The following is a 25,565-nucleotide window of genomic DNA, read 5'->3' as shown; positions in this document are numbered from 1 at the left end:
GGGAAACATTCTGTTTAAAATGACGACACTGATTTTAAGGTTTCTCTCGGCCTGAAGGGAGAGGAGAGAAAGGAGATGTGCGTCCCAAATGACATCCTATTCCCTTTGTAGTGCACTACTTTTGGTCAGGGCCCTTAAGGCTCTGGGCAAAAGTAGTGCACTATGTAGGGAATAGGGTACCATTTGGGACACGATCAGAAGGACCAGTTGCCAGTCAGTTCCACAGTGCGATGTAGTTTCTTTGGATGCGTTTTGGACTGTCAGTGTAGATACAGTAGGTGTGTTTGCCTTAACAGAGGCCAGGGGTCATAACAGTCATTATTTGTGTCCCAAATGGACCCATATTCCCCATATAGTGTACTATCAAAAGTAGTGCACTATGTTGGGCATAAGGTGCCATTTGGGATAAAGCATTAAGGGCCCATTGACCCAGTGCGAGTTCTCTTCCGCTTGGTGCCCCTGATTGTTTGTTAACGCTTCTGTAGCCTTTTTATAGACATTGCTGCCTGATGCCGTACTGTGTGTGTGTGTTCCCCCTGAGGCACGCTCTCTGTGTCATACTGTGTGGCTCTCACCCTTTCTGACACATGCCACTTGTTTCTCCTGGCAGGGATTGGGTGCGTTTAGCAGAAAAAGACTAACGGGAAACAAAAGTTGATTCTGACATACAGTTTGTTTTCAAGCCACTCTCTTCCTGCAGCACACTGACCAGTTTGACTATTATGTTCTTCACACTCAGTCCATCATCACCTTTGTATTGCACTTGACTCCTCCTGAAGAGACTAACATGTCGGTAACATACTTACACACTCTCTCACACAGACGTCTGAGACCCTTAGGGATCTATGGAATGTATACAGTTCCCATTTAGGGTGCTGAAGGTGTGTCACGCTCTGACCATAGTTCTTTTGTGTTTTCTTTGTTTTAGTGTGGTCAGGGCGTGAGTTGGGTGGGTTATCTATATATTGTGTTTCTATGTTGGGTTTGTTGTTTGGCCTAATATGGTTCTCAATCAGAGGCAGGTGTTTGTCATTGTCTCTGATTGGGAACCATATTTAGGTGGCTTGTTTTGTGTTGGGTTTTGTGGGTGGTTGTCTTCTGTCTTTGTGTTCATTGCACCAGATAGGACTGTTTCGGTTAGATTCACTTTTATTATTTTGTTTGTGTCTTGTTCAGTTGATTATTATTAAAACATGGACACTAACTATGCTGCGTCTTGGTCCGATCCCTGCTACACCTCCTCTTCAGACGAAGAGGAGGAAATCTGCCGTTACAAGGTGTTTGTCGAGGAATTCTCTACTACACTATGTTCCATAACCACCAACCTACACAGAATATTTAGAGTGCAAATTCATGACATGTAAATACATTGGTTATTATTTTTTATCCCCTTCTTTCTCAGAATTTCAATTACGATCTTGTCTCATCGCTGAAACTCCCCAACAGGCTCGGGGTTGAGTCATGCGTCCCCCGAAACATGACCCGCCAATACACATTCTTTAACACCAGCCCGTTTAACCCGGAAGCCAGCTGCACCAATGTGTCTGAGGAAACACCGTTCAACTGACGACACAAACCCTCCCCTAACGCGGATGACGCTGGGTCAATTTTGAGCCGCCCTATGGGACTCCAGGTCACGGCCGGTTGTGACACAGCCTGGGATCAAACCCGGGTCTGTAGACCGCTACGCCACTCAGGAGGCCATTATGTTGGTTATTCTATCCATCTCTCCATTTACTTTATTTTTTATTTAACCTTTATTTACTCATGGAAAAATCACATCCATTTGATTATATCTGTAATATAAGGGGAATCTTTCCTCTCCAGTAAACCTACTCATTATTTTATTAATTTATTCCCTGTCTCAACTTCGCATATAGTTAGGAAGGCGGAAATTCAGTGCTCAGAAGCCATGATTTTTTAAACAATTTAAAACAAGATACAGTGTCAAAGCATCTTAAACATGATACCTGATGCTGTAGATCAGGGATCATCCACTAGATTCAGCCGCGGGCCGAGTGGATGGTCAGGGGGGCCGGAATATAATTACAAATAATTTGTAGACCGCAAGTAGCCCAAATGGATATAATATTTGACTGAAACATAATAATTTCAAACCTTGCTTACATTGTATACAATCACGAAATCTCTCTCTATTATACGTCGGAATACTTTGGAACAGATTCCCAAAATGAAAATCACTTGGAGCTGATTTGATGACATTTTTACAGTCTTTTATGCCCCCGGACAGATTTGTCCCGCGGCACGCCAGTTAGATTAATGTCTTGTTCACTGGTCTTTGCCTGCCATTCTGCAGCCTATAAGATACGATGTCCTTTGAATAATTCATTGAATTCACAATATGAATGTGCATGAATGTAATCACTGTACACCTTTCTTTCTACTACACAACTGACCAATTAAAATACTAACATCTAAGGATGAGTTAATTCAAGTTAATCAAACATTGAATTTCTTTTTAATTAGGTGAGTGGAAGACATCCAACATGTAACTTCCTTCTGGAGCTTGAGAAAGACCAGGAGGAATGTCTTGTGAAGCTGAGGGAACAAGAATCTTCAAATGCCTCCAAAGGTGACACCATCACGGCATATTTTGATTTCACATTTATCTCCTCATCTGACAGTTAAGATAAACCGTGGCTTGTGAATAGATTTACGAATATTCCGGGATTGGAAACAAACTGCATATTTTGGTGAATGGTGCAAGATTATTTTTATGAAACTTTTAAAAGAATATGTGAAATCTCATCTTTTCAAGTGCCTTTGAAAGTAATGGAAAGTGAATCCCATGTGCTACTCCCCAATGCCTCTGTCAAATTAAATGAAGACTCAATAGTTTCTTAGTCCAGATTAGCATCACAACTCAGATTGTGACCACAAACTTTGATGTATTGTCACTTTCCATTCAAATCTGAATAGCTTGCACTTTAACTATCTTGAAGTAAATGTTGAACATGTTGAAGGTTCTACAACTCATGCCTATGATCATTCTACAAAACGTTATGCCTGCAAGCCCCACCATGCTGCCGACTTACTATGTTGGAACTTTACTGTGAGTTATAGCCAAGGCTGTGCTACATAAATTAAACTAATTGGGTAGAGAAATAATGTTAATTGTCAAGGGAATTAGTGTACGTTATCAAAGACAATACACTCAGTCTTTGGCTTTCTTTCTGAGTCCCGACACAAAAACAATGTGTATATTTCTGAGCTTGTGTTTGTGTAATATTAATTTAATATTCGCTGTCTAGCAGACACCTTATCCAAAGCGTATGGATGGCCCCAGCGGGAATCGAAGCCACAACCCTGGCGTTGCTAGCGCCGTACTCTTACCAATTAAGTCAACTGTGCTTCGAAAGCATAGAGAGCATCCAGGTCAACATTAAAGGGAGCAGGGTTTTCATGCATCAGTTGCCCTAGGCTAATATGATTATGAAACATTTAGCATTAAAAAATCGGTGTTTGTTAGCGCCAGTAAACACTGTGGGTGGCAATATGCTCAACATTTTTATCTTATAGTGTGGTACTGCACTGCCATTGTCATACACTGTATCACAGATATGGAGATACCAAAAAGCAGGAGCTGCACTTGAAATAATATCACCAGAGCCCTATGCACGATAAATGGAATAGGGTGCCATTTGAGACACTGAGAGACACATATTATACCACTAAGAGAGTGCAGAGATACTCATGTGGGTCACATCGTGAATATGTATTTTTTTTGTCCGTTTTTCACATTGTGTTTTAATGTCATTAATTCTATCTGATGTTAATAGCTTTCTTTTTATAGAGCTAGCTATGTTATTTACAGATGGAGGCTTTCTCTTCTGTCTCTCTATCTCTGGAAGGGAGCGAGCTATGTTTTACTGGGCTAAGGCTAAGCGCTCGATTTTTACAACTAAGATGTGGCAAGTGACACTTTGCTTTTTGAATGTCCAATATCTTGAAACTTGACTGCTGACATGCAAAACATTTTGGGACTGTATCAAAAGTGGACTAATGAAAAAAACACATAAATATCGTATTTTGTGGACTTTTCCTTTGTATGCCATTTTCCTTTGTACACCCTTTTGTTTAATTAATAACAAAATATTTCCAGAGTCAAGTTTCAGAGAAAGGCTTTCTCAGCCTTGGCCTTCCTCCTGACATTGGTGAGACAAATAGATTCACACATTTAGCCACTTCACCCCCACACGGAGAGTCTATCATAGAGTTTCATAGTACCAGTAGCCTAATGGACTATAATTCATTCTGAAAGAGCCTATTGCACTGTATGCTGTGCATACACTATGTATGTGAGGCATTTATCATATTCAATACTGCTACAGTATGATGCTATCCATAATGAACAACTTGTAGGGTGAGGGTATGGTCTTGAATCCCCTATGGCAAAGTAGTGCTTTGGGAAATTGTTGCATGAGGTAGGCAACTACAAATTTCACAAAGATGAGACAAACAAACAACTGTCTTGAATCGTTGTATTTATATTAAAACTCTGCTGTCTAATCTCTTGACAGGAGCAGGATGCAAAGCTATCTGGGATAACATAGCATGTTGGGGCCGTGCAGAGGTTGGAGAGACAGTATCTAGAGAATGCCCCAGAGTGCTCAAGACATTCTTTGGCAGAAATGGTACAGTATTGTAGCCTATAGTTTTCTTCATATATGAATTCCAATTTCAATATCAATGTCAAAGTCACATTTCTGGGTGGATTTCTGTAAGTGTTGTGTCCCACATCATGCAAATGTTAGAGATGTTTGAGATTTTCCTCAAGCAATGTTCTCATATTGTCTGTAATGACTACAGCTCAGTAGCGGCGCGTGAGTAAAATCACCGGGGAAGCCAAGCCAGAAAAAAAGCCATATTACAACATACAGTACCAGTCAAAAGTTTGGACACCTACTCATTCCAGGGTTTTTCTTTATTTCTACTATTTTCTACATTGTAGAATAATAGTGAAGACATCAAAACTATGTAATAACACATATGGAATCATGTAGTAACTAAAAAATAATTGTTAAACAAATCAAAATATATTTTATATTTGAGAATCTTCAAAGTAGCCACCCATTGCCATGATGACAGCTTTGCACACTCTTGGCATCTGTCAACCAGCTTCATGAAGTAGTGACCTGGAATGCATTTCAATTAACCGGTGTGCCTTCTTAAAAGTTAATTTGTGGAATGTCTTTCCTTCTTAATGCATTTGAGCCAGTCAGTTGTGACAAGGTAGGGGTGGTATACAGAAGATAGCCCTATTTGGTAAAAGACCAAGTCCATATTATGGCAAGAACCGTTCAAATAAGCAAAGAGAAACGACAGTCCATCATTACTTTAAGAGATGAAGTTCAGTCAATACGGAACATTTCAAGAACTTTCAAGAAGTTTCTTCAAGTGCAGTCGCAAAAACCATCAAGCGCTGTGATGAAACTGGCTCTCATTAGGACCGCCACAGGAAAGGAAGATCCAGTGTCACCTCTGCTGCAGAGGATAAGTTCATTAGAGTTACCGGCCTCAGAAATTGCAGCCCAAATAAATGCTTCACAGAGTAAAAATAACAGACACATCTCAACATCAACTGTTCAGAGGAGACTGCTTGAATCAGGCCATTGTCGAATTGCTGCAAAGAAACCACTACTAAAAGACACCAATACGAAGAAGAGACTTGCTTGGGCCAAGAAACACGAGCGATTAGACTGGTGAAAATCTGTCCTTTGGTCTGATGAGTCCAAATGTGAGATTTTTGGTTCCAACTGCCGTGTCTTTGTGAGACGCAGAGTAGGTGAACTGATGATCACCGCATGTGTGGTTCCCACCGTGACGCATGGAGGAGGTGTGATGGTGCTTTGTTGGTGACACTCTCAGTGATTTATTTAGAGTTCAAGGAACACTTATCCAGCATGGCTACCACAGCATTCTGCAGCGATATGCCATCCCATCTGGTTTGCGCCTAGTGGGATAATCATTTGTTTTTCAACAGGACAATGACCCAACACACCTCCAGGCTGTGTAAGGGCTATTTGACCAAGAAGGAGAGTGATGGAGTGCTGCATCAGATAGCCTGGCCTCCACAATCACCCGACCTCAACCCAATTGAGATGAGTTGGGATGAGTTGGTTCGCAGAGTGAAGGAAAAGCAGCCAACAAGTGCTCAGCATATGTGGGAACTCCTTCAAGACTGTTGGAAAAGCATTCCAGGTGAAGCTGGTTGAGAGATTGCCAAGAGTGTGCAAAGCTGTCATCAAGGCAAAGGGTGGCTACCTTGAAGAATCTAAAATATATTTTTATTTATTTAATGCTTTTTTTGGTTACTACATGATTCCATATGTGTTATTTCATAGTTTTGATGTCTTCACTATTATTCTACAATGTAGAAAATAGTAAAAAATAAAGAAAAACCCTTGAATGAGTAGGTGTGTCCAAACTTTTGACTAGTACTGTATGTGTTGTGATAATTGCGTTGTTTGCTCTATAACCTGTTAGTTCATATGCTTTGTGACCGTGATATATATGCCTAAGGCCAAGACAATAAGAAGACACAGTGGAAGAATATATTCAACCACACCTTTGTTTTAATCACAAAACCGGTGAAGTCCACAAAGCATATTGCATGAAACAAACAGTTACATGACCTACAGTGTGGTCAAGCAAGTTAATGTTTCTGACATTTTTGGACTACTTAACAACTACTGATATAGAACCGCTATTCGAGCACCACTTCAACATCATCTAATCACCTCTGCTTAGTCTAATACAGTGACTACTAAAAGATACCAAAAACAATTTAGTCCAATCAAGCTAAATATGATGTGGCTGTCCATAGTACGGATTTATGTGTGTGTGCGTGCATGCGTGCGTGTAAGTAGAAAAAACATGTTGACTCACCCTACTTGTAGAGAAACGCCAATGGCATCCTCCTCTTTCATGTTGCCTAAATTGGTCTGACTCTGTCATACAGTACACACTTTAAGTTTTTGTTGTCCTAGACTACCTGGCTAAAATGCTTGCTCACTAGCCTTAACTTCCTTTCATATGGGCAACAATGCGCCAGGACAGCTAGTTAACATTAGCCTAAAGTTACTACATCTAGCTACACGCTGAACTTCCCTCCTCTCAGGACAGGGGCACAATGTATGAATTTATGGAGAGTTAAGTAAAACCACACGTCCAAATCCCTATATCCATCCATGGCTAATTTAGGAAAGGGACGATTTTAGATAGCTAGCTAGCCGCCGGAGGACAACGACACAACGAGATGCAACAATTCAAGTTTTCTGTCAATGACATTTGGCTTCTAATGTGATTGGTGTGAAGCCAAATCTAAACTGGCTTCCTTTGACACCTTTTTTTTGGTGCGCCAGGAACATTCAAAGCTGAACTCTCTCAGTTTAGCTCAACGCTGATAGGCTTCTATTTTAAATATCTTTTTATCATGGGAGGCGAAATGCTCGTTGGCTTCCCTTGTACTCAATGCTACGGGTGGCAACAATGTCATACTCTTTTTGACCAGACTGCATAGATGGGCTACACATACTAGACAGAGGGGCGCTGTTTCGTTCGCTTGGATGCTTTCTCCGGTGAGATACATTGAACCTCTTGTGAGTTGAAGTACATTTATGAAACACAGCGAGATGAAAGATAAATTACTATGTATGTTTTTTTTCTTTTTTCCTGGTCATCCATGAATACAAGCCACTGCTACAGCTACACTACAATGTTATGTGTGCATCTTTCCAGGTAGAGCTCACACCATTTTCAGGATTTGGATTCACACCAGACCAATGTTCCTAATTTCACAGAATTACAGAGGTGCACAGACCAGTGTAATGTAGATTTTCTACAGTTGGAGCGCATTGAAAGCCAGAAACAAAAATGGGCCCCAAGTATACAGTGCATTCGGAAAGTATTCAGAACCCTTGACTTTATCCACATTTTGTTACTTTACAGCCTTATTCTAAAATGTATTAAATAAAATAAAAATCCTCAGCAATCTACACACAATACCCCATAATGACAAAGTGAAAAAAGTTTTTTGAAAATATTCCAAATATAAAAACAGAAATACCTTATTTGCATAAGTATTCAGCCCCTTTGCTATGAGACTCGAAATTGAGCTCAGGTGCATCGTGTTTCCATGGATTATCCTTGAGATGTTTCTACAACTTGATTGGAGTCCACCTGTGGTAAATTCAATTGATTATACATGATTTGGTAAGGCACACACCTGTCTATATAAGGTCCCACAGATGACAGTGGATGTCAGAGCAAAAACCAAGCCATGAGGTCGAAGGAATTGTCCGTAGAGCTCCGAGACAGGATTGTGTCGAGGCACATATCTGGGAAAGGATACCAAAACATGTCTGTAGCATTGAAGGTTCCCAAGAACCCAGTGATCTCCATCATTCTTAAATGGAAGAAGTTTGGAATCACCAAGACTTTTCCTAGAGCTGGCCACCCGGCCAAACTGAGCAATCGGGGAGAAGGCCCTTGGTCAGGGAGGTGACCAAGAACCCAATGGTCACTGTAACAGAGCTATAGAGTTCCTCTGTGGAGATGGGAGAACCTTCCAGAAGGACAACCATCTCTGTAGCACTCCACCAATTAGGCCTTTATGGTAGAGTGGCCAGACGGAAGCCACTCCTCAGTTAATGGTACATGACAGCCCACTTGGAGTTTGCCAAAAGGCACCTAAATGACTCCCAGACCATGAGAAACAATATTCTTTGGTCTGATGAAACCAAGATTGACCTCTTTGGCCTGAATGCCAAGCGTCACTTCTAGAGGAAACCTGGTTCAATCCCTGCGATGAAGCATGGTGGTGGCAGTATCATCCTGTGGGGATTTTTTTCAGTGGCAGGGACTGGGTGACTAGTCAGGATCGAGGGAAAGATGAATGGAGCAAAGTATCGAGAGATCCTTGATGAAAACCTGCTCCAGAGCGCTCAGGACCTCAGACTGGGGCGAAGGTTCACCTTCCAACAGGACAACGACCCTAAGCACACAGCCAAGACAATGCAGGAGGGGCTTCGGGACAAGTCTCTGAATGTCCTTGAGTGGCCCAGCCAGAGCCTGGACTTGAATCCGATCTAACATCTCTGGAGAGACCTGAAAATAGCTGTGCGTCCATCCTGACAGAGCTTGAGAGGATCTGCAGAGAACAATGGGAGAAACTCCCCAAATATAGGTGTGTCAAGCTTGTAGCATCATACCCAAGAAGACTCGAGGCTGTAATTGCTGCCAAAGGTGCTTCAAACAAGTACTGAGTAAAGGGTCTGAATACTTCAGTAAATGTGATATTTGAGTCTTTTAGCAAACATTTCTAAAAACCTGTTTTTGCTTTGTTGTTATGGGGTATTGTGTGGTTTTTTAAATGTATTTAACTAGGCAAATCAGTTAAGATCAAATTCTTATTTACAATGACGGCCTAGGAACAGTGGGTTAACTGCCTTGTTCAGGGGCAGAACAACAGATTTTTACCTTGTCAGCTCGGGGATTTGATCTAGCAACCTTTCGGTAACTGGCCCAATGCTCTAACCACTAGGCTACCTGCCGCTGTGTGTAGATTGTTTTTTCTCCCTCATCAATCGACACACAATGTAATCAATTTTAAAATAAGGCTGTAAAAAAGTCAAGGGGTATGAATACTTTCCAAATGCACTGTCTATCGTTCTTTTGTAGCCCATATACTATGGCAAAATTCTTCATTGAATCATGGTGAATTACACCAAGCCAAGAATGATACAGTATGTTCTGCACTGCATGGACTAGAGGCAAAATTAATCATGTCTGCTCACTCCACAATCTCCAATGGCCCATGTGGCAGCCTAGGATTCTGTGGAGCTCTCGTCCTACCCATCACTACTGGTGACAGTCTAGACGAATCTGCACTGACACTTCATTCATTATAAACTAATTACCCAGACAAAGAGTATGATAGATGATAGATTACTGTAAGATCATTGTATTTACATTAAGACAGGTTCCAGTCTTATGATGAACGCCCCACATTCAAGATACCTCCGACTAAATGTAGCTGTGTGAAATTGAATTGGAGAGGATGAGTTGGGCATGTAAATTCGCTTGGAAGATGTATTTGTAACAGAAAACTCTGGGATCCCTATAGCACCCGTCAAGCCTACAAGTAGGTAGGCTGCTGTGGCAGGGTCTGTGTAGAGTAGACTGATGGAGTGTGACATTCAAAGGAGTGGAGAAAGAAAGAGGCCTGTGGTTGTAGTCCTAAATAGTGTGTGGCAAAGTACATTACATGACATTAGAATCTGGGTTCATTCAGTACACAACTGACTAAGTCGAAGGCTTCTTTGAATTAAACATGGAACCCTTTCGCTTCCCAGAGAGAGAGAAGTTTTTGTGAAAAAACTCTGAAAATGGCATCTATTTGCTCTTGAGAAGACTGTCTGAATGTTTTTTAGAATAATTTGACAACACTGTAAACAAGAACCAGTTGAATGAAACTTTAATGGAAGCCATCATGCGTCATGCTCAAAATGGAATCACAGCCACTGAGCAACCACTTAGGGTTGTGTGTGAAGCCATGTGTAGCAAATCACACAAACTTTTTTGGTTGACTTGAGTGGGCATACAAAGGAGGATCATCTTAGCAGAATAAATATCATTCATCAGACTCACTTACCAGAGAAATCAAATAATTGTGTCTACAAAAAAACATGCTGCAATTTTCTTTGACTATGATTTATGAAAGGAATAACCATTTATAAGTCTTTTAGAGATGAGGCAATACAAACATTTAACTGACAAAAGCAATGTTTTTCTCCTACCCACAGGAAACATAAGTAAGAACTGTACAGAGGACGGATGGTCTGAAGTTTTCCCCCAAATAACCCGTGTGTGTGGGGCAGAGGAAAAGCATGATAAGGTAACCAGGGTGATGTTCTCTGAGAGTTCTAGGTCTCTGGTCTCTCTGGTGTTCTAGATCTCTAGGTCTCTGGTCTCTCTGGTGTTCTAGATCTCTAGGTCTTTGGTCTCTCTGGTGTTCTAGATCTCTAGGTCTCTGGTCTCTCTGGTGTTCTAGATCTCTAGGTCTCTGGTCTCTCTGGTGTTCTAGATCTCGAGGTCTCTGGTCTCTCTGGTGTTCTAGATCTCTAGGTCTTTGGTCTCTCTGGTGTTCTAAATCTCTAGGTCTCTGGTCTCTCTGGTGTTCTAGATCTCTAAGCATCTGGTCTCTCTGGTGTTCTAGATCTCTAGGCATCTGGTCACTCTGGTGTTTTAGATCTCTGGGTCTTTGGTCTCTCTGGTGTTCTAGATCTCTAGGTCTCTGGTCTCTCTGGTGTTCTAGATCTCTAGGTCTCTGGTCTCTCTGGTGTTCTAGATCTCTAGGTCTCTGGTCTCTCTGGTGTTCTAGATCTCTAGGTCTTTGGTCTCTCTGGTGTTCTAGGTCTCTGGTCTCTCTGGTGGTCTAGATCTCTAGGTCTTTGGTCTCTGGTGTTCTAGGTCTTTGGTCTCTCTGGTGTTCTAGATCTCTAGGTCTTTGGTCTCTCTAGTGTTCTAAATCTCTAGGTCTCTGGTCTCTCTGGTGTTCTAGATCTCTAAGCATCTGGTCTCTCTGGTGTTCTAGATCTCTAAGCATCTGGTCTCTCTGGTGTTCTAGATCTCTAGGTCTCTGGTCTCTCTGGTGTTCTAGATCTCTAGGTCTCTGGTCTCTCTGGTGTTCTAGATCTCTAGGCATCTGGTCTCTCTGGTGTTCTAGATCTCTAGGCATCTGGTCTCTCTGGTGTTCTAAATCTCTAGGTCTCTGGTCTCTCTGGTGTTCTAGATCTCTAGGTATCTGGTCTCTGGTGTTCTAGATCTCTAGGTCTCTGGTCTCTCTGGTGTTCTAGATCTCTAGGTCTGGTCTCTGGTGTTGTATCATTGTTCAAAGTTTGAGCAAGAAACATTACATGATATGACATGCAAGTAGCTGTGTTTGGAAATACAACACTGTAGTCTATCATATATCATATATTTTAATCAAGGTATTGGTACATTGTACATTAAAGAGAAGAACATGACAATGTTCTTGTGTGAGTGATTTTCGATTGTTTTTATATAATATAACATTTGATTTAGTTTGTGTTCTGATTTCTGGGTGTGAAGGCCCTCATGCTGATAATGAAAACTAGCCGTATAACCCTTTGCTAAATGCATGGAAATTCTGTCCTCGGTCTGGTGTAGTGTGTTTTTGTATGTGTGTGTTTTTGTGTGTGTGTGTGCGTGCGTGTGCTCAATTCCACCTGATGCCTTGAAATACAGATGAAACACAGGCGCCTTAAAAGCTAAATAAAAAATCCTGTTCACCCAGCTGTCTCCTCAATCTGAATATTGTACCACGTGTGTCTCAAATGGCACCCTGATATTTCCTATATAGTGCATTGCTTTTTACCAGAGCCCTGTGGGGAATAGGATGCCATCTGGGACACGGACTCCAAATTACTGTCCTCCTGGTTGGCCCAATACAGCAGATGTTAATAAGAGGCCAAGTAGCAGCAATGTTCCAGGAGGAAAAATTAAGAAGACTGCTATCCCACTGCCCAGCATTTGATCAGAGCAATCTTCTTTGAAGAAAGCTGAACCAGAGATAAGCCCCCAAAAAAGAGCAATCAAACTCACAAATGACCCATTAATTTAAGGTCATTTAAATAATACTACCAACAGTAATTCTTGTTTGGCAAACTGACTGTAGTTAAATTGCTGGCCACAATTCCCTACGATTCACTTGCTTCATTCAGATTGAGGAATGACCTCGAACAGCCTATTGTGCTCTCTGCGCTCTATTCTCTTGGAGGTTATCTAAGAGGCCCCACTGGTCTGGATCACAGAGCCACCGGTGGCACTCTACTGATCTCCAAATGAAAATAAAACTCCTACTTTCTTAAATATTTAATGCACTAAAATGTTTTTCTCTAACCGAGTGGCCATTAATCTGTGAAATTCACCAACTGTACTCTCACCCAAGCCTTTCCCCCTGTTTGCCCATGTTAAGGCGAAGTCCAATCTTTCGGAATGGAAAATTCATCTTCTCTCACTATGAAAAATAGATAGGAACACATGTTTCCTCTATGACTTGTTTCACACAGAGAGTTCAGAACTTTTGCAATGCCTGCAATACTGTAGTGAAGCCAGGAATTCTTGAAATTGGTGGAGGGGCAAGAAGTACCAAACGATGCCCCTGCCATTACCAATACAGTGCAAGCTCTTTGGGAACCCTCTTCTGGGATGTAACCTCTAGTCCGAGTGCCAGTCTGTTTATGCTATAATGCCAACTCCGTGTCACTCCTTGTGTTTGGCTTGACATTGAGAGAGATCACCTAAATATTAATTGGCTTTCATCAAGCCATCCACTCAAGAAAAAGCTGTAACATGGTTCAGGTTATCAGTCAACCTATCAGGGTATTTTTAAACAGCACAGGAATGAAATTGATCACATCATTACCAATGCTGCAGAAATCTGCTCCAAAGCAGTATCCAAATCCATTGGATGTACAGTAGTGATCATAATATTGTAGTCATATCTAGAAAAAACTAAGTTCCAAAGGCTGGGCTTAATATAATGTATAAGAGGTCATACAATACGTTTTGTAGTGATTCCTACGTTGAAGATGTAAAGAATATTTGCTGGTCTGTGGTGTGTAATGAGGAGCAACAAGACACTGCACGTGACATGTTTATGAAATCTCTTATTTCAGTTACTAATAAGCATGCACCCATTAAGAAAATGCACAACCGATTGGTAAATATACTGTAAACTGAGAAATCATGTTACTAAACTGAACAAAAAGGAGAAACTGTACTATGAAACAAACATACAAGATATAAAGGGCTCTATTTTAACAAAACTAACACAATGGTAAATCTAAGCACAGGAGGTAGCGTTATAGGTTCAGGGGTGAGTCAAATGTATTTTTGCTACTTTCACTTTCACAATAATAGGCTAATTTGCTGGCATTGGCGTGAAAGGGGTGGGTTTTGATGAATTTGTGGGTTTGTCGAGGAATGGCCCCTCACTGACCAATCAGAAAGTGCTCCATGGCAAAATATGTGGTTGCTTCAAGTTGTGTACTTACAGTCTTTTATGTATTGCCTTGGAATCAGCTCCAATTCCAATGTTAGTCCGTTATAGTTTGTTAAATGGCTTACAGACACAAAAAAACAAAAGGTAGACCTATTTTTGCTAAATACATGAACTTGAATCCATTTGCAGTCCACACTGTTCTAAGTAATTACATGGCTTCAATAGCATTCACACTGATATAAGGGCTAAGCCTACTGTAAATTTCATTATGGCTGAGCATGGACATGAAAAACATTGGCAATAAGCAAGATTAAATGAATGATTGATAAGGCCTAAAAAGAGAACAAATAATTCTAATCAAATTCTAAACAAAATAACAACTAGTTTTAAATAGGCTATAGTATGTCACCATCATTTCTCCCTCTGGGCATATAATATTAAAACAACGCAGATTATGGAGGGTTTTATGCACCTCCAAACTTTTCACAGTTGCTGGACAAAGATCCAATATATATAGATAGGGGGAATGTCCACTCACCGTTATGCTGCTCCCAAAAAGGCCTGTTTAATGAACATAATCAGAACCATTTTACAGATCAGATCGCATTCACACATCTCCAGAAGTTGCGTTGCAAGCGAGCCGCGGACGTTGTCACCATTAAACCAGGAAGGTGAAATATTCTAATAAGTTAGGTTGTAATAAAATTAAACGAAAAACAAGCAGGTTTTATAAAAACTATGTAAAATGTAATGATATCATAAAATCGTCAGGATAAAAAAGACAAGCATTGCTGTTGAACCAGACTTCATCATAGTAGGCCTAAGGGAGGGCTCGGGTTTTGAACATATGAAACAGAAAACATGCAATTTTACGAGGTTCACCGGTATTCACAGAGGTTGAAATCTCTCGTTTCATGACGGGCATAGATACGTGAAGAGACACAGACACGCGCACATGATAATATATGCACTATACACACACGTCCACATGGAGACTGTGTTGTTTGGTAGTAGAGTAGTGACCTGAGGGCACACACTTAATGTATTGTGACATTTTATTGTATATACTGTGCATTCGGAAAGTTTTTATATATCCATTTTATTCTAAAATTGATATATTTGTTTGTTTTTTCCCTCATCAATCTACACACAATACCCCATAATGACAAAGCAAAAACAGGTTTTTAGAAATATCACATTTACATAAGTATTCAGACCCTTTACTCAGTACTTTATTAAAGCACCTTTGGCAGCGATTACAGAGTCTTCTTGGGTATGACGCTACAAGCTTGGAACACCTGTGTTTACAGAGTTTCTCCCATTCTTCTTGACAGATCCTCCTAAGCTCAGTCAGGTTGGATGGGGAGTGTTGCTGCACAGCTATTTTCAGGTCTCTCCAGAGATGTTTGATCGGGTTTTGGCTGGGCCACTCAAGGACGTTCAGAGACTTGTCCCGAAGCTACTCCTGCGTTGCCTTGGCTGTGTGCTTAGGGTCATTGTCCTGTTGGAAGGTGAACCTTCGCCCCAGTCTGAGGTCCTGAGCGCTCTGGAGCAAGTTTTCATCAAGGATGTCTCTATACTTAGTTCCGTTAATCTTTCCCTCAAGCCTGACTAGTCTCCATGTCCCTGCCGCTGAAAAACATCCCCACAGCATGATGCTTTCCTTCCGCTTGGCATTTAGGACAAAGAGTTCAATCTTGGTTTCATCAGACCAAAGAATATTGTTTCTCATGGTCTGAGAGTCCTTTAGGTGCCTTTTGGCAAACTCCAAGTAGGCTGTCATGTGCCTTTTACAGAGGAGTGGCTTCCGTCTGGCTACTCTACCATAAAGGCTTGATTGGTGGAGTTCTTCAGAGATGGTTGTCCTTCTGGAATGTTCTTCAATCTCCACAGAGGAACTCTGAAGCTCTGTCAGAGTGGCCATCAGGTTCTTGGTCACCTCCCTGACCAAGGCCCTTCTCCCCGATTGCTCAGTTTGGCCGGGTGGCCAGCTCTAGGAAGAGTCTTGGTGGTTCCAAACGTCTTCCATTTAAGAATGATGGAGGCCACTGTGTTCTTGAGGACCTTCAATGCTGCAGAAATGTTTTTGTACCCTTCCTCAGATCTGTGCCTCGACACGATTCTGTCTCAGAGCTCTACGGATAATTCCTGACATGCACTGTCGACTGTGGGATCTAATATAGACAGGTGTGTGCTTTTCCAAATCATGTTCAATCAATTGAATTTACCACAAGTGGAATCCAATCAAGTTGTAAAAACATCTCACGGATGATCAATGGAAACAGGATGCACCTGTGTTCAATTTCGAGTCTCATAGCAAAGGGTCTGAATACTTATATAAATAAGGTATTTCTGTTCTTTATTTTTAATGCATTTGTAAAAATGAAATAAAAACAGTTTTCACCTTCTCATTATGGGGTATTGTGTGTAGATTGATGAGGGAAATTTGTTTATTTAATCAATTTTAGAATAAGGATGTAATGTAACAAAATGTGGAAAAAGGGAATGGGTCTGAATACTTTCCTAATGCACTGTATATTTATTGTGACGGCCTTAATTTTGCTGGACCCTACGAAGAGTAGCTGTTGCCTTGGCAGCAGTTAATGGGGATCCATAATAAATACAAATTCAAAATGGCAGCAGTGGAGTTGGCAGGAGCACAAACAGATCTGGGACCAGGCTTTGTAACCTCAACTTTGGCTGGATAACTTTTTCTTATAGTTATATTTGAAGGGCACTTATGATGTGAAGTTCAAACGTGCTGTATATTTTAGAATACTTAAAACAAGGACTGATGTGATATCAAATGTCATGTGTGCGTGCATGCACGTTTTGAAGAACAATGAGCAATGGATAGTGTGAAGTGCAGGTGTAGAAGAGGTCGCTGCAGAACAGGAGCTCTCTCCATGCTTTTAGAGAGAATAATTGTTTTAGTAAGATAATGTACATTTGGCCCTGCATCAAACTGGGAGTGTTGGTAGGTTGGTAGGGTCCTTGTCTGACGTTTTCAAGAAAGTCACTTTGTTTTTCATTAGACAGTGGTAAAAGGGTGGAAATCAAACATTTGACACATTTCCTGGGGAAACAATATTAGAGAGCAGATTCACACAGGTCCTTTTAACAGATTTCAATCTCTTTGAATCAACCTGTGAATCACTCTTTGAGCGAGTTGAAATGATTTAGCAGTAGAAGCACTTTTTTCGCCCATCTCTACAATACACTTTTGTGATTCTGAAAAGGAGTCACTAAATGTCTCAATGATTCTGCTTTTCCTACCTCTGCTCACGCAGGTCCTTTTAATGACATAGTAAATCCCTTTGAATCAACGTGTAAATCTTTCTTTGAGTGGGTTGACATGACTGCACTCAGTGCCACCTCTCAGGGGAAGGCTATTTTTGATAGTAATGCTTGGTACATGTTTTTCTCCCAAATGTTTTTTTACCACTTTTGTGACTATCTTAATTTCTCTAAAGATAGAAAGCTGCTTTTGAAACTTTGAATCCCTGACTATGAAAAGCCAACTGACGTGGAATCTTGAAGCGTTGAAGGGTTGCACCCTCTATAGCCATCATAGTTATTATCTAACCCTACTGTTCATCTATTAATCTATTAAACAATTTGGCCTTAAATGACCACTCAAATCTCTACGCTATACAGCCAGAAGATATTAGGGCCCAAGGCGAGACCCAGATGCAGACACGGGAGGCAGATGGTTTGAGTCTCTGATATTTATTATAATCCAAGGGGTAGGCAAGAGAATGGTCGTGGACAGGCAAAAGATCAAAACCAGGTCAGAGTCCAGGAGGTACAGAGTGGCAGGCAAGCTCGAGGTCAGGGCAGGCAGAAAGGTCCAGCAGGCGGGTTCAGAGGCAGGCAGGCAAGGGTCAAAACAGGGAGGACTAGCAAAAGAGAGATAAGAAAAAGCAGGAGCACGGGAAAACCCACGCTGGTTGACTTGACAAGACGAACTGGCAACAGAGAGACCGGAAACACAGGGATAAATACACCGGGGAAAATAAGCGACACCTGGAGGGGGTGGAGACAATCATAAAGACAGGTGAAACGGATCAGGGCGTGACAGAACAGGACTGGCAACCCCTCGGGCCTGGTTCCACTCTAGGTTTTTTCCCTGCCTTCTAGGGGATTTTTCCTAGCCACTGTGCTTCTGCCTCTGCCTCTGCATTGCTTGCTTGCTCTTTGGGATTTTAGTCTGGGTATCTGTAAAGCACTTTGTGACAACTGCTGATGTGCTTTATTAAATACATTTGATTGATTGATAAAATTGAAGGTCTTGGATGTGCTGACGCATGCCAGTCTCATGGAAGAATGTTTTAGTATTTGTAATGATATGTTTACCTGCTGAGGATGTTTAAAAACTATTACAACCTATAATCTGTCCTTCCTTGTTATTCATTTGATGTTAGGATCAAGTACATTCTGAAAGTACACACAATGTTGATATTGCACATGACTTGCACATGTTCTTTATTCTAACTTGTCTTCTATATATGTTGGTGAAGTAATTGCCCATAGTTTTTTTTACATTTAATTTAATTGAATATATACAGCTTTGATACTGCCAATAACTGTACTGTTTGTTCTCTCTCCTATAGCTGGTCTTCTTTATGGTGGTGAAGACTCTGTACACCCTGGGCCACAGTTTGTCTTTGATCGCCCTCACAACCGGGAGCGCCATCCTCTGTGTATTCAGGTGAGAGTTAGGATGCATCCCAAATGGCACCCTGTTCCCTATATAGCGCACTACTTTTACCAAGGGCCCTGGTCATAATTAGTTCTTAATATACGAAATAGGGTGGCATTTGGGACACAGCCTTAGTTACATACAGTAGAGAACACCCTCTGTTCAGAGCAGCAGGGTATTGGATCAACACACCAGAGATCCTCTGATTAATAATTACCTCTGCCACCTCCTCTATAGAAAACTCCACTGCACGAGGAACTACATTCACCTCAACCTGTTCTTTTCCTTCATCCTGAGGGCGGTGGCGGTCCTTGTGAAGGACGACATCCTCTTCTCTCGCAGCAATCAGTGTTCTGAGCTGCCTTCACTGGTGAGCCAGGATGTTTATCAGCCTGCATATCTCTGGTTCTTATAGTTAATTCACAATTCAGACTGATAAGTATTTGTATAGATTTGTTGGAAACATGTTTCTTTCACTTCTTCTTAAAGATTGAGGTACAGAATTCAGTTTCCATTGGACACATATTTTGGTTATTGTACCTTCAGTTCACTTGTGTGGGTATACTTTAGAAATGTGGGTTTTCCACTTCTTCGTGTATCAGAATAAGGACATGGAATTTAGTTTCCATATAGACACACACGTTTGTTCTTTGTGTTGAGTGTCCGGTAATTTGTCTTTGTATAGCAGCACAAGTGATGTACTACAATGTTGTTCCAGATTGGATGCAAGGCGAGCCTGGTGATTTTTCACTACTTTATCATGGCCAACTTCTTCTGGTTGCTGGTTGAGGGCCTCTACCTCCATATGCTGCTGATTGTCATCTTCTCTGAAAATAGGCACTTCATCGTTTATCTTCTCATTGGCTGGGGTAAGCTACTTAAGCAAAAAGTCCCGAGGGGGTGTGGTATATGGCCAAGAACTGCTCTCTGCACGACGCAACGCGAGTGCCTGGACACAGCCCTTAGCCGTGGTATATTGGCCATATATCACAAACCCCCGAGGTACCTTATTGCTATTATAAACTGGTTATCAACGTAATTAGAGCAGTAAAAATAAATGTTTTGTCATACCCTTGGTATACGGTCTGATATACAACGGCTGTCAGCCAATCAGAATTCAGAGCTCGAACCACGCAGTTTATAATTAAGCAATAAGGCACGAGGGGTTGTGTTGTATGGCCAATATACCATGGCTAAGGGCTGTTCTTATGCACAACGCAACGTGGTATATGGTCTGATATACAACAGCTTTCAGCCTATCAGCATTCAGGGCTCGAACCACCCAGTTTATAATCATTAATATATACTGTGTGCAATGTATCAACAACAGTGAGGAACATACAGTACATTCAATCCATTTATACTTTCAGATGTATTCTCCTCTCTGTTTCAGGAATCCCAACAGTGTTTGTTTCTGCATGGGCTATTGCAAGGGTTTATTATGAGGATACTGGGTGAGTTACCTTGGAAATCATAAATGTACATAATTGATGTGTTGGATTATTTTCCTATGTGATTGCCAGACTGATGATTGTCTTGGTTTGCATGTTATAATTTGTGACTTCAGATTCATGTGATTATCAAATTAATCAAGCATTTGGCGACCTTTTTCATTTTGATTTAATGCTCAAATCATTTTGACCAGTACAACGTGCTGTGCTTAGGTTAGTATGGGCAGGGATGCATGGAACGTGTTCACTAACATTCTCATATAGGTTTTTCCTATTTCTTCAGCTGCTGGGAACAGAATGATAACCCAATCCCAATGTGGGTGATCAATGTGCCCATAGGAATCTCCATCATGGTGGGTATCCAACATCTATCCTGACCCATTGCTGCTGCTGTAATTCCCTTTACCACATGCAGGATCCAACTGCTGCTATATCCAGGCATTAACTAAACAGGTGTCCACCAGATAAGTAAATGTCATACAGAGGATGCGTCCCAAATGGCACCCATTTCCTATATAGTGCACTACTATTGACCAGAGCCTTATGGGCCCTGCTCAAAGGTAGTGCACTGAAAAGGGAATAGGTTTCCATTTGGGATGCAGACAGAGAATATTCAGATCTGTCAATCTAGCGCATACTGGGAGCTGATAGGACTGTAATAGCAAGAGCATGCTACATTTATGTAGTTACTTTGCATGCATGTGAATTAATGCAGTTCCTGGATATAATTCAAGGTTGATCCTGGCTTTATTGACATTTCTCCTGTCCAAACATACTTATTTACAGCAAGTGATTTATATGTAACGGCTTCTACTGTTTCCTCATCTGATTGCATCACATTTCCCTCAAATGTATACCATTACTGGTCATAGATGACCTAAATGCCCTTCAAAAGCAATGCAGTGAACACATTTGACTAAATATACAAATATGTGTCATATTTATATGATAATATATGATATTATATATCATGTCTGTTGACTGGCTTTCCAGGTGAACTTCCTCCTGTTCATCAGTATTATAAGAATCCTGGTTCAGAAACTGAGGTGTCCTGATGTGGGTGGCAATGACCAGTCACAATACAGGTATGTGCCGTTGTACCCAAGTAGGCATGTGTTACTGCACTCAGGCAAAAGACAATGAGTACTCAACAATGGAGTGTATCGACATTCCTATGTCACAACACTTAAATGCCACAGTATACAATTGCATGCCACTGACATGTGGTATTTTAGTTGCCTTCTCAGGCCAAAGACATGCAGCCTGAAGGTGTTCTATAGTGCAGACTGCAGAGTGACACAAGATTCAGGCTAAGCTATAGAGGTGGTCATCACAGTACGCCTTTGCCTTCAGGGAGAAATATTCCCATCTGGTCAGCGAGGGGATTTAAGGGATAAGAGGCGGGTGGTGATGCTAAGACTGGATGAGCTGGTGTCTACTGTTACAGCATAATCCACCTTAGTGCTAAGAATCACAGGTTGGCACTTGGCAGTCAGTATCCCTTAACGATTTAGGAGGTATTTCAAATGGCACCCTATTCCTTACAGGGCCCGAAGGGCTCTGGTAAGAAGTAGTGCACTATATAGGGAAAATGGGGCCATTTGAGATGCAGCCTTTACTCTCACTGCAGCACAAAGCCATCCCTGAGTTCAGACCAGTCTGCTGATGACTATCTGCTTCCCTGAAAATCTTCTGAGGAAATTCTCAGCGGCCAGATGGGTAGCGTCACCAAAAGGGAGTAATACACTCTGTAATCTGTGCAGTCTGTTGAGGTTTTAGAAAGGCTAGATGCTGCCTCTTCAGAGAAATATATCCCTAAGAATATATGTAAATCTGAATGACCGCTCTTGTGGCTGTGGAATGCTGGGTAAAAACTTAGATAAAGACTACAGTTTATTTTGGGTGTCCTTTTGTTGGTAGGATATTCTCTATGCCGCTCTATACACATTGCACGTTATTGAGCTGCATATTTATGGTTTCTAGAGAAACTCCAGACATGCTTTATGTAAAGAGATCATCAACATGGGAATGTGGAAATGAACCATGATGCCAGGTGTGATGTTGACCTGACATCAGTGGAGGCTGGTGAGGGGAGGACGGCTCATAATAATGGCTGGAATGGAATGAATGGAATGGCATCAAACACGTGTTTGATACCATTCCATTCACTCCATTCCAGACGTTACACACCATTATTATGAGCCGTCCTCCTCTCACCAGCCTCCACTGCCTGACGTGCACTGGCACAGCCCCTTGTTGATTATCCCTTACGTATTCCATTGATGTGTATATGTACAAAAAAGCATGAGGACGCACACCCAAAATAGTTAGAGAAGTGCCAACTCAACAAAAAATGTAAGAAAGTCGCATACACTATATGCTCCCAATAATTTAAATGAGTAAACACCAACGTTTTGGTACCAACGTTTTGTGGACGTATAACCAGCAATTATTATTCTATTATACAGTATATTATTGAATATAACAGTGTGTAGTCTCTAGGTCCCCTGCATACGGTATCTCTGTAATATTGTGTGTGTTTTCAGGAGGTTGGCCAAATCCACTCTCCTGTTGATCCCTCTGTTTGGCATCCATTACGTTGTCTTTGTGTCTCTCAATGAATCCATGGCAGATTACAAAATCTTCTTTGACCTCGCTATCGGATCGTTTCAGGTAAAACTGATCATTTTTGCATCATTTAATCAGAATTAATATCTTCTGGCTATATTTGGCAGTTTTGTTGGGAATTGTTTGTGTTTTTGGTTGTCTCTCATTTACGAGGATTTTCTGTTGATGTTCTATTGGCAGGGCCTGGTGGTTGTCATCCTGTACTGTTTCTTAAACAGTGAGGTAAGCCATTGTCTTTAAGCTCTTGAATTAATTGTTGCTTCTTTTTTTTTTCTAGAATTAAAGGGTTGCCTTGGGGCTAATGGCTCAATGAAGAAGACAAATAGCAGTGTAAATGAATAGTGAATCAGTGTTGACAGTGTCTTCCTTGGGTCAATTTGGGAAGAAAAGTGGGGGCTTTTATGAAAGCTATTTTGGAAAACAAGGTTTTAACTGATTAAGAGAAATGTTTACAGTCTAATTAGGGATGTCTTTTATTAGCAGTTGATAAACATTGACATTTTAAATGTTGTCTGCTTCGTTTTCATTGTAGTAAATCGACGAGGACAGAATTATATTGAAACATTATATAGTATAGCTATGAATTGACAGATGTCGACTAGTTTTCCCTTTGTGCTAAGAGATTTATCTTCCTACTTCAGGTTCAAGGGGAACTGAAGAGAAAATGGCAGAGTATATGCCTCAACTGCCATATGGCCAGAAACTACACCCAGCACAACACTTATGCCTCCAGAAACGGCTCAGAAAACATGGCTCAGTTCCAACGTAACTGTCGTACCCAGTCCTTCCTGCAGACAGAGACTACTGTACTGTGAGGGCTGTGGGTAAAGAGGCATCTGTCTCCATTAAAACCCTACAAAACTCTGGTATTGGCCTAAATACACACTACAGCAAGCATAGGCTACAGTTGTGGGCACTAAAAAGTTAGGTTGGCCCACAGTATTGGCAGAACAATTATTGAAATGGCTCTAGGATCTTCTAACGAGTTTGTCTATTAAACCTGTACCCTTTATTGTGCCTGCAACTTTTGGCAGATGTCGTAACAGGGTATTTTTAACAGATATGAATAAATTGGTCTGTCTGCAGTAATGTCAATGTTTTTAATTCATTGGTTAGTTTAAATACACCTTTCATTAATGGATGCCAGGGAGAAGTGCTGTGCATGGCTAGTATACCTCTCCCTCTCCCTATCCCTCTCTCTTTCCCTCTCCCTCTCCCTCTTCCTCTCCCTCTGTGGTGAAATGGATTTCACACTGTGCTTAATGACCTCATGCAGCCCTCCAACCATGTGTTCTGAAACTAGTCTAAATGAACAATGTCTTTCAAGTTAATATTTGAGTCTCAAATGGCACCCTATTTCCTATATAGTGCACTACTTTTGACCAAAGCCCTATGGGTCCTGGTCAAAAGTAGTGCACTAAACAGGGAATAGGGTGCCATTTGGGACATTGATAATATCGTTTGAGTCATTTGTGATGACTTTCAGAGTGAAAAGAACTAAATGGTAAGAGTGATTTATGGAATCAAATGAACAATGGTTTCATTTTGACTGTCAAACATTGTATCTACTTTCGTAAATGTAAAATAACTGTAGCATAGATTTAGTTTTCTTCATGGTTCATTTGCTGTTTAAACAATTAAGCAATGTGTTGTCGAACTGAACTGGGGTTCTAGTAGATGTAATTTTGTCAAACATGATTACAAGAAGACGAGGATTGTCATGACAAAGATGTATAGATAGATATACAGTACGTACATTTGACATGTTGCTTTGTATTACCGTCGAGAGGATTAAAATGGATATAGAGACTTAAATGAGATAGTTGAGAACAAGTACAATATGAGCAGGTAGGAGAGGAGATGAATTGTAAAGAACCATTGTATACCGCAAAGTCTAAAGTACTGGTATGTCATTTTGTAAGATATTACTCAGCATTATTTTCTGCAAAGACCATGAATGTCATACCACAACATGATTGATGAACAATCTCTTGTTAGTAATGTATCATGTGAATGTAATTTTCCTCTTTATCTTTTACAGTATGTTATGCTTTTGTGTGTGTTAATTCCTCACTAAGACAACCAACCAAAGCCATCTCTGTTGTAAGTTATATACCTATGCTGTCTATTTAAATTTGAACTCAAGGTATGAGTTCTGTGGTAGATCCATGCTCCTGTCTGGACTGCTATACACACATCCATCCGGCTGAACAAACTGATCCTGAACCAGACCGTGATTTCAGGTGCTTCGTGTAGATATGGAAGACAGACAGGAAATGACTGCTGATTACCTTGGCATTTCCCTCACAAAGGTGTTTCCACTGACAAGGTGACAATGTTTAGACTTGAGGTCATACTAGAAGGAGACCTAGGCTCCAACACGGTCATCTTTTGTATTTCGTAGAAAAATCCTCCCAGATGTACTATTATTCCCTGATCTCCGAAGAGATTTCATATGTTGAGCGAACTCATGTATTTGCCATGTAGAAATCTGCCAGGATTGTGTTTTTTGCATGTTTGTCATTGATGTAGTCAATCAAAATGTTAACAGTGCCTAATACTTGCTATTTCATCTTAGAGTTATTTTATTCTACATTCTGTTGCTGTCTCCTTCCCAAATGGCACAATATCCCCTACATAGTGCACCACTTTGACCATCTCTGGTCAAAAGTAGTAGACAATATAGGGAATAGGATGCCATTTAGGGTGCATCATATGTGTATATTAAAGATCC

General features: G+C 41.0%; 1 protein-coding gene across 1 annotated transcript; it reads left to right on the top strand.

The window, feature by feature from the left end:
- The first annotated feature begins 787 nt into the window (after positions 1-787).
- LOC120038986 (vasoactive intestinal polypeptide receptor 2-like) lies at positions 788-23,898 on the top strand. Its single transcript, XM_038984514.1, has 13 exons — positions 788-793; positions 2,488-2,593; positions 4,548-4,655; positions 10,827-10,927; positions 18,664-18,761; positions 18,990-19,122; positions 19,471-19,621; positions 20,146-20,206; positions 20,487-20,556; positions 21,197-21,288; positions 22,750-22,876; positions 23,012-23,053; positions 23,473-23,898. The coding sequence occupies exons 1-13, from the start codon at positions 788-790 to the stop codon at positions 23,644-23,646; spliced, it is 1,269 nt and encodes a 422-aa protein (XP_038840442.1). The 3' UTR covers positions 23,647-23,898.
- The last annotated feature ends 1,667 nt before the right edge of the window (positions 23,899-25,565 follow it).

This window comes from Salvelinus namaycush, unplaced genomic scaffold (genome assembly GCF_016432855.1).
Source record: "Salvelinus namaycush isolate Seneca unplaced genomic scaffold, SaNama_1.0 Scaffold246, whole genome shotgun sequence".
NCBI classification, from domain to species: Eukaryota; Metazoa; Chordata; class Actinopteri; order Salmoniformes; family Salmonidae; genus Salvelinus; species Salvelinus namaycush.
The sequence above is the reverse complement of the archived record's forward strand: the minus strand, read 5'-3'. Positions and strand labels throughout refer to the sequence as shown.